This window comes from Pagrus pagrus, assembly GCF_965226575.1.
Source record: "Pagrus pagrus genome assembly, chromosome: 10".
Taxonomy (NCBI): domain Eukaryota; kingdom Metazoa; phylum Chordata; class Actinopteri; order Spariformes; family Sparidae; genus Pagrus; species Pagrus pagrus.
In genome coordinates, this window is record NC_140194.1 from 6,693,595 (window position 1) to 6,709,124 (window position 15,530).

General features: G+C 42.7%; 1 protein-coding gene across 1 annotated transcript in view; it reads right to left on the reverse strand.

Annotated features, from left to right (window-relative positions):
• Positions 1-13,619, reverse strand: part of itpr2 (inositol 1,4,5-trisphosphate receptor, type 2) — a 65,601-nt gene extending 51,982 nt beyond the window's left edge. The window contains exons 1-10 of the mRNA XM_084365278.1: positions 12,977-13,619; positions 6,348-6,418; positions 5,928-6,046; positions 5,752-5,838; positions 4,605-4,763; positions 2,408-2,506; positions 2,181-2,264; positions 1,943-2,089; positions 347-442; positions 16-60 (exon numbers count right to left, since the gene is read on the reverse strand). Coding sequence (XP_084221404.1) covers positions 16-60; positions 347-442; positions 1,943-2,089; positions 2,181-2,264; positions 2,408-2,506; positions 4,605-4,763; positions 5,752-5,838; positions 5,928-6,046; positions 6,348-6,418; positions 12,977-13,068 — 999 coding nt within the window. The 5' untranslated portion in view covers positions 13,069-13,619. The remainder of the gene's footprint in view (positions 1-15; positions 61-346; positions 443-1,942; positions 2,090-2,180; positions 2,265-2,407; positions 2,507-4,604; positions 4,764-5,751; positions 5,839-5,927; positions 6,047-6,347; positions 6,419-12,976) is intronic.
• Positions 13,620-15,530: the final 1,911 nt, after the last annotated feature.

Here is a 15,530-nt window from a genome sequence, read left to right on the forward strand (position 1 = left end):
GTTTGACCGACTCACCTCTCCTTTAGGCTCCACCGTGCTGTCTTTGAATTCAGGGTTCACCTGCAGGGAAAATGAGCAGTCAGTGACCTCAAGAAATCTCGAAAAAGCTCTGCTCATAATCCTGTCATTATCATCCCTCATCACCCAGATCCAAACTGTTCAGCAGCCAAAGATGGGCGATAGTGGCCATATCAATGGGAATACTGCCACCTACAGCACATCCCCATAAACTCCCCTTCAACTGTGCATCAGTGACTCAGACAAAATGATCAAGCTACTTTCTTGACACACTGCAGAGTTAATCACAAAATCAAACGATGACAACCGAAGCGCGTGACAAACTCACCTCCGCTGCGAGGTAATTCCCGGTCGCCAGGTGTTTGAAGCGAAAGAGACTGTTCCACTGGCCAGCTCCGCCTCTGCAGGGGTCGTAGTGCACAACCTGACACAAAGACACCACATAAGGAGCATTATACGTCTACGAACATCAGTTTCTGTCCGCCATTTATGATGTTTTCTGTCTCCTGCAGGTGTTTGGTTTAGTGTCAGTCGGTGCTTGACTTCAACTGCTCCGATACATCGCAGAGAGACTTTCAAAACATTATTGGTAGTTTTCATTTTACATCTGTATGGGTGGCACAGTGGTGTCTGGGTTTGTCGAGGTAATTCAAGGAAGTTTTTTTCATAAATAAAACATTTTATACATAAATATTCAGGGTGCTGTACAGAGAACGCAAAAGTTAAGAACGAGTCGATTCAAATCTAAAACAGTTTTTAAAAAGTGCAGAATAAAAGAGAAAATGAAAAAATAAGATCAAAAAATACAAATAAATGGATTAAAATATGAAATGGGCAGTGTTGCTCAGTAACTAGTTACTGTAACAGTCTTACTTTCCCCGGTAACAGCAGTGTCAGGGATTGCAATTTCCAAATCACTCATTATATGACGCAATGCTGCATTACTGCATTGCAGGAACAGTTAGTTTTAAAATCCCAGGCTGTGTTACGATGACGTGTATGTGTGGCAGGTCAGGTCATGAAATGGCAGAACACTGTTGTTCGTTGCAAACTTTGTGCGAGTCAACTGCGAAATAAATACAACATGGAGGTTAAATTCCTGACTCCCTAACCCTAACCCTGACTCATCTGATACGGCAGCACAGCAGTGTGGAAAAAGTACTGGTGCTGGAAATGAGGCGTTTACTGCCAGTGAGGCAGGAAGGACTCTGGCTCAACAACAGAAAGTGGATTTCAGAGCAGAAAATGGTTGTGGAGAGACGTTAAGTGGGCAACATGTACAGAAGCTTGTCGCTGGATGAGTTATATCATGGAAGAGACGACATCTATAGTAATAAAACAAGTACAACAACTAGTTACTTCTGACACCAAAATAAGCCAAGTAAAAAGTAACTTATTACACTTCCTGTGTAACTTAACAAGGACACGTCACTTCACTTTCAGCATGTGGGTGCACCAACGTCGGTTTAGCCTGTCACTGCAGGGTCTGAATGAGTCACCCTGAGTGACGAGTACAGCAGGAACTTGTGTTCGTCGTACTGACACGACAACATGTCAACAACTGATATGGTCACATAAGTACGTTCTGGCACAAACAGCAGAGGAACAACAACAGGAACTTCAATTTAATGAAAGCTGATAAGAGGAAGATACAGTACAATAGACAGTGCAGGACAAAGAACTAAAGGTTGAAGTGGCAGACAGACAGGCAGACATTATTAAGTCATCAAAGAGGAAATAGAGGCCTAAATATGTGAGGAATGGTCCTTTACTATTATAATATGACAAAACTGTAAGTTCAACTGCTTAAAAATATTAATTTTTTATTCAAACTGAGCTTGACAAATGATTTTCTGCAAGAACATCACAGAAAGCGACTTCTTTCTAAAAAAAACAACATTGTTTACTCCTGTGTTTGTTCTACCTCGATCTCCCAGAGAGCCTTGGAGCTGGTGGCGGATGTGGCAGACTGCCGAAGCGTCGTCCTGAGAAAGACGTGCTGCTGCTTCTTGTACTCGTCACCGGTCAGAAACTTCTCCTGCTCGGCGTGAAACAGCCGCACCACGTCTCCCTGACAGAGGACACATGCATAAAAACTTAGATTTCTGTAACAGATACCTGAAAACAGATGTAAAAGAGGTAAAAAAAATAAAATAACACACCCCCTTCAGCACATCTTCCCTGTAGTCGCTAAACTTCATGAACAAGGCAATCTTCCAGCTGGTGTTGCAGTTGACGGCGTTGACCTGCGGCACGAAGAGGAGATTAAGGGGAAACATGAAATTAAGTGACATGTTCTTGAAGTGACAGCCACTAATTCAGCTAGAAGGCAAGCTACAGCTTCTTCTCGCTGTATGTTTCAGCACTGACGGATATGAACTCATCCCACCTCTTTGCAGCCGGGGTTGTCCAGCAGCTCGATGTTACTGGCATGAAGAGGCTGCCCTGCGTTCACTGGCATCAGCACCACCTTGTCTCCAACCACCACCTTGAAACCCAATTAGAGACAGTCACATGACAGCAGGAGACGCAGGCAGGTAAACTTCCAGCAGTGTTCAAATGGACCAAACGGAAAGTAAGAGTGTGTCCATGCAAGGGGGTTTGTCTCAGGTCTGCAAACATAACCTTATTTAAAAACAAGGTGCTCTGTGTAACAGCAACAGGCTGAGCTTCACATGAGGAACAGCTTGATTCATACCATGGTGAGTGCACATGAATGCAGCATACAAGGATATAGTGACTGAAAAGTACACAGCCTGTTATTGTATCATTGCTTGCACAACACATGCTCGCTAAACTCCCTAAATCTAAGTTACGATAGCCTCTACACGGTCAAGTGTATGTCATGTTTACCAGGCACACAGGAGCACACCGTGGCTTCATCGTCACACATATTCCAATGTTGTGTTGGAATATTTAAAGTTCCCCTCCAGACATGTATATTTATGTTTTTTTATTATTTACACCAAGATATTTTAGGACACATTTATTTATTCATAATACATTTATTTTTTTTAAACATATTTACACAGTACTTGTATTTTTATTTAGTTTCATACCTTCACCAAGGATATCGTTAACACGTTTTGTCAGGCTGTTGTCTATTTAAAAGGTATATTTAAAGGAGACATATTATGCTTTTTCCTTTAGTGTTGTATATCAGGTTCTTGTGCATGTAAGAGATCTTGAAAGTTAAAAGGTTGCAGTCTGTGCCAACAGAAGCTCCTCTCTCCCACAGAAATCGCTGCTCCTGAAACGCCTCGCCAGTAGTCTCGCCTTTAATTCCGCGACTTTGTGACATCACGCTATGTCAACGTGTCACACATTTGCGATATGTATCATGTCTAGTAGCTAGTTTGGCCCTTGCTTTGTTGTTGTCAGGCGTGTTGGAGCTGACCAATCACAGAGGACTGGGCCTTAAAGAGACAGGAGCTAAAACAGAGCACTTCAGACAGAGCTGCAGTACTGGACAGGATGAGAAAACTGATTTTTTTTTTTGTGCACTAGCGCATATAAACTTATTCTAGTAGTAACCCAAACAAAAAAATATTAACATGAAAACTAGCGTTATATGTCTCCTTTAAATCCTATTTCCTTCTCATCTCTAATCGCTTTTTATTCTGTACTGAGGCCTCACTTGCACATTAAATCACAATCTCAATGTGACTTCCTGATAAAATAAAGTACATGTAAAGTATGTAAAAATACTCTTCTAAGATTAATATTTTGTGGTTTTCACACATTAACTCACTACTCTTTCTCCCTCACTAAGAATTTTTTTTCGCAGTCTTCGTGCCCGGCCAACCACTGACCAGTGAAAGATCAGAGCGGATCAAGATGGCTAACGTTAGAGGAAACATCGGAGAGATTCGGCCATGACGTCGCATGTTTGAGCCTCAGACAGACCCAGACTCAAATGAGAAGTCTGTTCTGCACCAGAATCAGCAAAATGCAGACAAATCAGAATGGAAAGTGATGTTAGCATCTTTGATTTGTTGATGTTGTTTGTTAGCTTGTTAGCTTGTTACTGGTACTCGTGGACACAGCATTAGCGGTTGTGTATTAGACAGCAATGGGCTTACGTTTGAAGATTAAGTGATAAATGTTGCACACAAACAAGTCAGTAAAATCAAGGTCAGACATTTTAGAGGACATAAACATAAGAAACAACTTGTTTTTTTTGAGTGGAGGGGATCTTTAAACACATTTTAAATAAAATGAAGCGGTATCAGTGACATACAGGAGATAGAAAGTCACATCCGGAGGGGATGCTTTTAAAGCTCAACCTAAAAGCCTACATGCAATGGGGAAGGCCGGTGTATCCATGCTTTGTACATGATATTCTGTGTCTGACTGAATAATGCACAAACACCATGCACAATCATCAAGAGCAATACCTTTAACCATAGGATGCTAAAGCCAAAGGGGAAGGACAAAATCAGAAATGTTACTGGAACAGGACAAACAATGAACTGACAGTGTACAGGATGAAAAAAGTCGGCTCAAACACCAAACGACATCTGCTTGTAACAGAGAGGAAAGTCACTACTGCCTGTCTATAGAAACGTGTGTGGAGGTGGACCTACATTATCTCCTTCGCTCCGGAGCTTCCAGAAGGGCTGAATGTAGAACCAGGAGCCCTCGTTCCCGGCCGGGTCCAAAGAAACCCGCATGGCGTTCTTCTCAAGCAGAGCGGGAAGACGCTTGTTCACCGTCAGGTACTTATTACTCTTAATGTGCAGGAGCTGAGCGAGAAGAATCGAGGTGTTTAAATACTTCAAGAGCAGCGGTGGATGAAGTGTTCAAAGTATTACACCACTGTAGACTTGTCACTGGTATAATATGTATTATATCATTGGATTATTATCATTACACATGCTCCAGAAGAAGCTGCATGTAATCTGACAATTAAATGCAGCTTCCTCTGGAGCCACAAAATACTTCTTAATACTTTTTTCACATATGCAGCAGTACTCCCCAAGACCTGGAAATATTGTGTCACCGTTTAATTTACTGTCCATCTACTACTTGTTTCAGCTGTACTTTTATTATACTGTAGTTCAATTTATAAGAAAAGCATCATATTTTTGAAGCTCTTCATATGTTTTGTGTGCTAAAGCTGTCATATAATTGGTGTGGATTCAAAAGTACAATATTTCCCTCTGTGTAGCAGTGGAGTAGAAGTAGCAAGTTGTGTGAAAAGAAAATACTCAAGTAAAGTAGAAGTACCTCAAAGTGCTTGAGTTAATGTACATAGTTACCTTCCACCACTGCATAAGAGTGATAGCAGAGCTACATTTTGGGGAAAAAGCAGCTCCAGTAACTCCTTGTTTGATTCAACAGAGATTTACTATTTAATTCACTTAGACTTCACTTGAAGAGGTGTGTGTAGAAGCACACAACACATTTCCTGATTCCATTTAACAAACACGGGCTGAATTATACCGGTGTTTGAAGTCAATCCTGATGCTTTTCTTATTGATTAGGCTGAAGTAATGGAACAATGGAGACCGCCTTGATCGCATTTCGTAACAGCAGTTGAATATGTAACTGCTTCTCCTGGTTTAGTCTCACAGAAACCTAATTCGACCACTGTGAGCTCTCACAGTATCGCCTGAGGTGTCAGGGGTTTGATGACTGTAACGTAACCCTTGTAAACAAGAAAACAAGAGCGAGGCTCTGGACTCGAGACAATCTGGTGCCGCGGGTGTTTGCAGAAGACGTGGACAGTACCTGGATGACATTACTGTATTTGACAACTTCTCCAAGGAGCTTCTTGTTCTCCGACTCGTTCTGCTTCTGCTCCAGCTCTGCTGCATGCTGAGTAGTGAAACAGAGATTGGACTGAAGCTTTGGGATGCAAATGAAAAAAGGAGATCGAGAAGCAGTTTGTGACAAAAGGTTTCTACCTGTAACTTCTTAAACAGGTCTGCCTGTGTGTTGTTGTTCCCTTGTTTTCCTTGTTTGGCCTTCCAGAACTGCTTCTGGGCTGAGTATCTGTTCATGGGACACACCTTGAAGAGGCAATCTGGAGAGGGAGAGAGGCATTCAGGCACACGGGAGTCGCTCTCAGGGAGTCGGGTTTGGTGCCACCCAAAGGTCTTAATGTGGTGGAACTGCATTTTTTGAGGTTAATGCTTATTTACCCACCGGAGGCCTGCAGAGTCACTTAAACACATAAAAGCGTCTCTAAAACCACAATGTTGTGTTACACAACACTGAGCGCCAAGGATCAGGTCAGCCTTGACAGTTTTAAACAAGTGCGTATGTGTTTCTATCTGTGTGTGTGTGTAACCTTGAACCAGTGTGACTAGTATATTTCTACTCACCTCTGAACTTTTTGGGAGGGTTGGCCAGATCTCCAGCATCAGGCTGGACCACACACCTGTCATCGACAAGCCTGCAGAGAAGAGCACAAAATGATACCGTGTAAATAATTTGACGTCATTTCCTTCCCACAGTAATAATCACTGCAATGTAAAATAGCCATAAACTGACCAAAGGCTGCACGGACAGAAAGCAGAACAGTTCTGGAGTCAAAATATTTAAAAGGAAGGAAACAACTTTGCCCCACTAATAATCTGAATAAAGTCATAAAGTTGTGACTCTGGTAACTTATCACAAGAGGAAGCAATACAATATACTGCAGTGTGGATATTTTGTCCCACTGATATTACTGTTGTCGGACATTTTAAAAGGTACCCGGTCGAGTTTGTTTTAACCTCTAGCAGCACTTTAAGTTTAATATGAATGGGTCCCTGTTTTGTCTCGTGTGAAACACAGTAATACGTAGTGCGGTGGTTTTACACCATTTCAGAGGTGATTTTAACATGCCAAGAAATGCAGCAACGCACCAACAAACACAGGATAGTAGAAGGCGGCAGCTAGTGAACACGGATGTTAGCAACGCAGGAATTAAAATACTTTAAATCTAAAGCGTCTAAATCCTTAAAGAGACAGGAGCTTGATAGTGTTTTAGACAAGAGGGGGGGATCAGTTTCAGAAGACTGATGTTTTTGAGCAGTAAAGCATGTAAACACATTCTAGGAGTAACCCAAAATAACATGAGGAACCTGAAAATGAGCAGAATATGTCTCCTTTAATCTTTATGCAAATGTTCTATTGGCCATTCAACTTAAAAACAAAGACTGAAATGGCATAAGTTGTGGTCTAGTTGTGGTAACACAGTCAAATGCAAATACACAACGCTCAGTCTCGGACCACTACTAAAACCCATCATTTGAATACACGGCTCAAAACCACACCGGCTCTACAGCTGACGGCCTGCGGCCTCCTGCAGGATGTAAAGCTGCACTGGCAACATAATAAAGAATGACGTCTCTGTGCACCATCGTGTCCATCTCCTCGCTGCTCTCCCAGTATCTGGACTGAGCCTCTGAACATTTCTGGATGGAGCTCATCGAATTTGCTGCCGCTTTGATCTTCGCTTTTCAAGCCCAGCAGGGGGGACGTCTGCTCGGTCTTGTGGTTTGAATCGAGGTAGATAAAATGACATCCATGTTTCTGAGGCTTCCACAGAGTGCAAATTGAAAAATGGGTGCGAAAGAAAATATATCTAATTGTACATACAGAAGCAAAACCAGATATCAACATGCATGGTGTAAAATGCTAAGTGATGCTATGAGAGCGAACTGTTCACTGAGGATTGAGCTGTAGGTTAGTAGAGCATGCACAGGCTGCAGTTGGCTGCTGCCACCAGAGGAAACCATGTGGTTTCTGTGCAGGGTTGATTAGAGGGCATTGTAATAATAATAACGGCCTTGTTTCCCCACATCCAAGCCTTTTATCTAATCACTTTACTTACTAGGGATGTTTTATTGACAGTTAAGTGAAAATTCCCACATTTGACTGACACTTACTTAAAGATCTGCAGCAGATGACATCTAGACTAATTTGCAGGGGCTGACGGGAATTAACGTTGCAAAAAAAGAGTGGGATGAGGATTCATTACAGCCTCATTTACCACACTCGTGAAACACGGTTTAAAAAACATGCATTCATCCGTCCAAGGACGTCACTTTGTGGCGGGGACACGAGGGCGAAGATAACATCTGTTTAAAGGACTTTTCAAGCACTTTTAAGAGCTGGTAATTTCTAAATTAAGGGCCAGTAATTCATACAAATGTTCACATATATCAGTCTGTCTAACGGGGGGATCGTATGAGATCACAGTAGATAATTACAGCAGGATAAAACTTCAATATGCAGCAAAAACCATTTCATCTTCATTATCCTTTCTTGGTGCAAGCATGCATTTAGCACATTTTCAACTATTAATAAATAAGTCATTTCAAAAAGGGGTGGAGACGTGTTCCCAGCGTCCCCTGCGTTAATGACACCTTTGCATGTGTCACATCGCATATCAGTGGGGTTAAGATGAGTTAAATCTAACGACATGAGGTTTGTCTCGTCGTCGGATGACTTCCCGCAGCGTAAATGAAACCAGGAGTAGAATATTTAACCCTGGTTTTAGAAGTGGCTTTCAGAAAACCATGTTAAACAAGTTTCATTTCAGCCACCTGTGTTAGCAGTCAACACCGAGAGGACTGAGGGGGACGGCGCACACAAAAGCTGTAATGGCAGAGGGCCCGTTATTTGGTGGAACTGGAGGCAGGACAATGAAGCTGGAAGAAAAGAGCGGATACGAACATAAGGGCCTAAAATGTTAAAGTGATCAACGGGGAACTCAGACTGCATCGGAGTCTAACTTATGACCAGTTTTAAGTGTGGTGCAGCAGTGAAATCATCTTTATTTCACTCGTTTTGACAATGCGAGAAAAGTAATTTGTTCTTCCTGTTATTAAATCCTCGATTTGATGCTGCCAATCGTTGGTATTGTTTTTAACACACCAAATAATCCACTAATCACACCTTACACCTGCCTCATTTAACAATGCTGGAGTTACTCTAATCCTCCTTTAGAAAATCGGTTTAGTTAAGTCAAGTCAAGACAAGCCTCAAGATGAACAGACCGCATCTTAGAGAGCAAATGTGAGATAGTCTGATGTAAAAGTATACTGTGTGCACAACCAGTTCTGTGAGGGCAAAGGTCACAGTGCTCGCAGTGTTTGAGGGACCTCTCACGTGACAGCCACACACGGCTTTAAACCAGAGAGATGTTGTAACTTCAACCTGTCGAAAAATACATCCTATAACACCAGCTATGAGTTTCTATATCAAAGACTCCATGTCATCCCGTTCCCTTTATCCCATTTGCGCCAGAGGCCGAGGTGCACAAGCCCGTCCATTCATCCCGTCCACTGAGGAGAAACATAATGCATTGCACAATTCCTCCGATTCATACAAAGCTGGCAGCCGTGCAGAAGTGAGCTGAGCCGCTTCCTATTCATACCACGGCACTTGATCAGCGTCGATCCACAGGCTGTGTATTATTTCCTGCGCCTCTGTATCAGTTACATCTAAATGAGAGACAATAGAGCCCGGCAGGAAGCAGAATCGAGTGCTAAATGGCTAAAACAGGAAGGCTCTCTGGAAAAGTCCCTCCAGCTCATAAATAAGTAACCTTAAGTCCGCACAGAGCCGGGCTTTAGTTCAAACAGGGAGGCTTTGACAGAGCCCGACACTCACAGCCGGTGCAAGAGTTTGCTCTGTAACCGAGTTAAACATGAACCAATGATAAATCTACCAGGCTAGACACAGGAGAGCTAATTTTAGCTCCAATGCTTGTGGGGGGGCAACCTGAGACAACAACAGAGAAAAATAATACCGTATGTAATGCAGAGCAGCAGGTCTGTGTGACTGAAAATGAAGGACAACATCCGTAAGGAAAGTGTTGGTGGGTGCAAGATTTTACAACTAATGTGTGTCGTTGCAGGTTTCAACCTGCTGATAAAGCAGCTGAGCAATCTAGATGAGTCATACACTTTCTCATTAACTGCACCCTATCATTATTTCAACACTTATGGAACCTGTGAATCAATGGGAACATAATCATATAGAAACAACATTATTATCTTTGTCTTAACACGAAAACTGTACCATAATGAGCCTTTCTGATGATTAAAAAATGTGGCAGGAGATCCAAAACGTCAAGGTCACTAATGGTGATCAGCCAGACGACCTCATGAGAAACTCAAAGGTCAGTATTTGCAATGCATAATATGTCTCTCATCTTATCCATGCTCTGCAGGGCCACAATTAAGTGGACTGAAACATAAAAACTGCACCAAAATGAACCTCCGATGATTCAAAACGCGGCAGGAGATCCAAGACGTCAAGGTCAACAATGGATCCGATCGGCCAGAAATCACAAGGAACTCAAAGGTCATTTGGCTTTAGAGTGTTTGCGATGTAAGGTGTGTGAGGAACTTGCAGATTTAATGTTATCCTAAGCAAACACAGGCATGAGCAGCCCTGTGCAGCCGAGGTTACGTTGTGCTCACAGGGGCTGTGGCTCTTTGCAGGGTTTTTTTTTTGCTTTCTGCGCCTTGGTGAGCTCTCTGGCACAGCACAGCCCCTGATAAAAACACTCAGCGCTCCTGTCAAACTACATAAGTTATTGAGTCGCTGATAAGAGTTTCGCGACAACGGGAGCTGCAAACAATCGCCTGCTCTTGCATTTGGAAATTTACAGACCGTGCGCTGCCGCTGCTGCTTACATTTACTTTGGCACAGGCTTTTACAGTCAGGGAGTTTTTCATGAAGATAGCGAGGCAGGGAGCATTGTTGCACACATGATTCAATGTACCAACTCCACAACACGAGTTACTAAAGAGGGAGGCTCCAATAAGCCAGCTGTGCTGAACTTTCTGTTTCTGTTCGCGAGGAATTTACGGCAGAAGAGTCAAGACTGAGAAACAGAGGGGTGAGGGAAAGGGAGAGGAGGTGGGTGGGGCGGACTCATTCCTCAGAGCCGGTCGATCTTTCCACGCTTGTTCTGCAGGCTCAGAGGCCAGAGTGCACCAGGAACCACCGAGGCATTTCACCCTCGCGCTGACATTTTTTCAGCTCAGGAGGAACAACGGTCAAACAATAACTGTTTGTGGTATTTATTTTCGCTGCGCTGCCGTGTGGAGACCGACACTATGAAAAGAAGTTTCAAAATCACACCTACACACAGCTGAACATGTGAGGTCAGACTGACAACCGACTGACTGGATGAGTAACTTGACGGAAAATAAAAACTCACATCACATGTCGGAGTGTTAACGGTCGTGATCCTTTTAAGTTTGGCAGGCTGCTTGAAAACCCTCGTCACAAGTTGAATGTTTATTAGCCATCCTGCAAAACTTCACTGATCGACTCACTTGATTGTAGTCGACTAAAAAGTATCTTATCAGGAAAATGCAAAGCCTACTAAAAGTGGCAAATTCAATATAAATTCTGCTGTTATTTCTTCTGTCCTGTCATTGTACTTATCTTGTGACCGCTCAGATGACCTGGATGACTGAGACCCTTCATCAGCGCGACGCTAACAGTAGCTACAGTCAGCTGCAGTTACTCTGGTGACATGCTGCCCCGTTTGTTTGGAGTATGAATTTGTATTTACAAAATCTTACATAGTGCACCTTTAAGTGAATGACGCTATGTGTAGGAGCCGTGCATTTTGTTCGTGTCAAGTGCATTATTCCTCCGCAGTGACGGACACTAGAAAGGAAATAAACGCATTATGATATAAAGTTAAACAAGTCAGCAGCAGGTAGCAGCTAAAGTGCAGGACTTAGTCACTGCACTGTGTATATATGCTTATAGGATTATAACATAAGAAGATGCAGATTTCTTTACGGTCTGCGGACTCTAAATATTGACTTTGATTATTTACATAACTGTGTGACTTTACGCTGCGTGTGAGGAGTTAGTGAGCAGCATGGAAATAGATTACAACTCCTTATGTTCACTATGAATGAATATAAAACTGATCCTCCTCTGTAACTTCTGTGGGTCGGTTTCAGTCTCGATGAGTATCTCACCTGCAGTGTTAGATGTTAGATATGTTTATTCTGATTAACATCGCATTTCTCTAACTTTTGTTTTCTGTTCCCACGAGCTGTGTCGCTCTCTCACTCTCTGTAGCTTCCTCCTCCTCCTCCTCCTCCTCCTCTTTTCATTCAGGCTTCCCTTCTGATGGCCCTCGGGCCCCTGGTAACATCTACCTCTCCTGGCCCCTGCTGCCTCACATACCGACAGGTCTGGATCGTCGTGCTGGATCATTGCTCTCCTCCGTTTTACTCATCTCCTTATATCTGTATTTTCTGTCAAACCTGATGCCTCTTCACTCTGACCTTTTCTGTTGTACTGATAATTATCTTGCCCTCTTCCAGGTCACCACGCTGGAGAGGAAGTCGTGCGGCCCGGTCGTCTCCGGGATCCACACACTTTACATATACTATCATTTGTATCTGATATTATGTCAATGCAATTTGTAAACTGTGATCCCTCCTCTGTGGCTCTTCCATCTTTTTTTTCCTCAGTTTTCACTCAAATCGAGGGTCTAAGGACAGAGGATGTCGTTCACTGAGCAGTTTGTAAAGCCCTATGAAGCAATGTGATTGTAATTTTGGGCTATATGAATAAAAATTGATTTTAAATCTCTAAAAGGTCCCCCACTGACACCTCCTCGTGTCCCCCCTCGGGTCCCCGGACCCTACTTTGGGGGACCACAGAGGGAGCACCACCACTTGTCTACCTGGAGAAACACGCTGCTTTGCATTCCTGTTACATTTGCGTAGAGTTTCCTGAGAAGGCAGCGGTGTGCGCGCTGACAGGCCTTGGCCACAAGTCGCACCACTCTCACACTCGGGCACTTTTTTTTAACTGTAACAAGTGAACAAACGCGTTTAGGATTAAAAGAGGAGTGGGAGAAGGAGAAGAGGAAGAAGTGCTGCGAGATGTGAAGTGAAAGTAAAGTCAAGATAGTGAGGATTAATCCATATGGACTGGTCAGCGAGTAGAAAGTGAGGCAGGAGGAGGAACATACCCCAAAGTACTGATGAAGCCATTCACCGAGCCTTCCGCGTACAGAGACACAATGTCTCCAATGTGAAGAAAACTGGACCTGTGCTCTGACATGTTTCTCACTCAGTGCTCGCTGTAGGCTTTGTTTCCCATTTATAAAAGTGTCGGCAGGCGTCTTCTCTCCGGACTGAAGTGATCCCCCACGTTACAGCTCCTCCGGTGTAGCAGCAGCAGCAGCAGCAGCAGTCCTCGGATCCACCTTCATGTCTTCCAGCTCTACATTTCAGCCAGTCGATTGAGGAGAAAAGCGAAAGTGCAAAAAACAGAAAAAGTGGTGGAGCTTTCTTTCTCTTCTTTTTTTTGTCTTTTTAAAGAAAACGCAGTGTTTGACAGAGTTAGTCAACTTCTTCCTGTATGTCACACAGACCGGAGAGAGCTCTTCTTCGCATCCACTTGAGGGGGAGGAGACTGCTGCTGTCAGGGCTGTGAGCGAATTCCGTTCAGTGACATGTTTTTGTTTTTATCCGGAGCAGGAAGACTTCTGCTCATTCATCTGTTCACTTGAGCTGTAGAGTTACACATTGTATCTGCTGCTGGAGGGGTTAGCCCACTGATGGATGTGTGTCTGCTCAGTGGACAGGTGGAGGCTACTTGTTGTTTCTGTTGGACGTAAATATATTAATATCTGTCTCGTGCATGTCCACTTGTTGTCCTTTTGTGTGTGTGTGTGTGTGTGTGTGTGTGTGTGTGTGTGTGTGTGTAGATGGATGTATACTGTAGATAGAGGAAATCCAAACTGCTGAAATGAAATAAAAATGACTGGCAAATACATGCTTTTATTGTGAAAAGCAGCAGGATTTAACTTTAATCAATCCAATCTTATCACATATTTCTTTTCTTTTTTTTACATTGAACACTTTGGGTCTCCATTTAAGAACAAAAACTTAATATATATATTTCGGAAAACAAATTAAAGGTGCACTCTGTAGTTTTGGAGAAGAAATTGTAGTCGGAAGAGAAATATCTTCACTGACTTTTCATTTCTATGCCTAAATAAACTAAATAACTACTGTTTGCTTTCATGACTGAATAGACAAACTGACTTTAAAGGACAAAACAATTTCATACTGTTTTACGTTGTTTATATGTGGCGGACCCCGCCACCTTTCTATCTTCAAACCGTGTTCTGGGACCTTATTGTCCTCTGACAACAGCTTGTTTATTCATCATTATTTATCACCTCATTAATGTTGTAAATGGGTCAGAATTTCTTCTCCAAAACTACACAGTGGCCCTTTAATGCAGGTAAAAACAACAACAACAACATATCACTAAAGGGAATCAAACCACCAACAAAACTGAAATCACAACATTTCACAATATATATAAAAATATAAAGCCAGAGTGAGTTTAAAGTTTCCCCAACTGCAGCAGGAGCCAGACTGACTTTCACAACAAAACAAAAAATAAATGTCTCATTTTAATGTCACAACAGTTGTGGTGCATTTTTATGCCACAAGGAAGAAATCATGTCTGTGTTTTCTTTTTTTATTTTGAAATGTTTCACTCTCTTTTTTTTAGTGAAATGTTGTGTTTTGGACTTCGGGGCCAACTTACATACTACAAAAGTACCACGGTCTTCTTTCACATCAGCAGCTTCAGCCTGTGATCCCTTGGACGCCCCGTCCTCTGAACTGGGAGCCTCCAGGCACAAACCAGCAAACTGAAAATAGAGAAGTTAAAACCAGCTCCACCTCAGCCAGCTGCAACAGTAACATGCTGCCTACACATCCATGCATCAGTATTTATATTCTTATAATGCTGGACATGATAATAAGATGATCACAATGGCATTGATGATGAAGCTGATAATGATAGTGGTGATGATGTTTCTGTGGAAGAGCCTTAGATACCAAATGTTCAATCACGGCACACCGACATAAAACATCTACAGGAAAGAGACAATATTAATATAATTGTATCTGATGTTCAGTTATCAGATTCACTGAAGAAGACAGAAGTGGACAACTCCAGCCTCCAGTGAGACAGAGACAAGAGGCCTTTAATGAGCAAGTGGTTCTGGACACATTGATGCATTACCTGTGTTGACCAGGAGGGGCCGCTAGGGGTCTGACTCAGCTGCAGTCATGTAAGAAATCCCCATTATTTGACCTGTGTCGCCCCCTAGTGTTCAACAGGTACTTCCCCATGCCCCCCATCCCCTTAATTTGTCTGTGTTTTAAGTACAAACAGAAAGGCCAGACAAGACTGTTTCACACTGCTGCCAACAGTCCTCGGGCTGCAGGTGAGACACAGTATCACACGTTTAAATCTGTCTGGTCTGATCCAAACATCTAGAGATCAGAGTGATCAGAGTGAGATCAGAACATTTAGCCAAAACTGGTCAGAATTATATAAAAAGAAATACAAATTATTCCCCAGAGGCAACGAGAAGAGATGACAGAGATGCATAATCGTCCTTCGGAGTGGTTTTTATATCCTGCTCTGTCATCACAGATTGTTACTGACCTTTTAATGCAGTGAAAATTATTATTTATTGTTGCCACACAAACTGG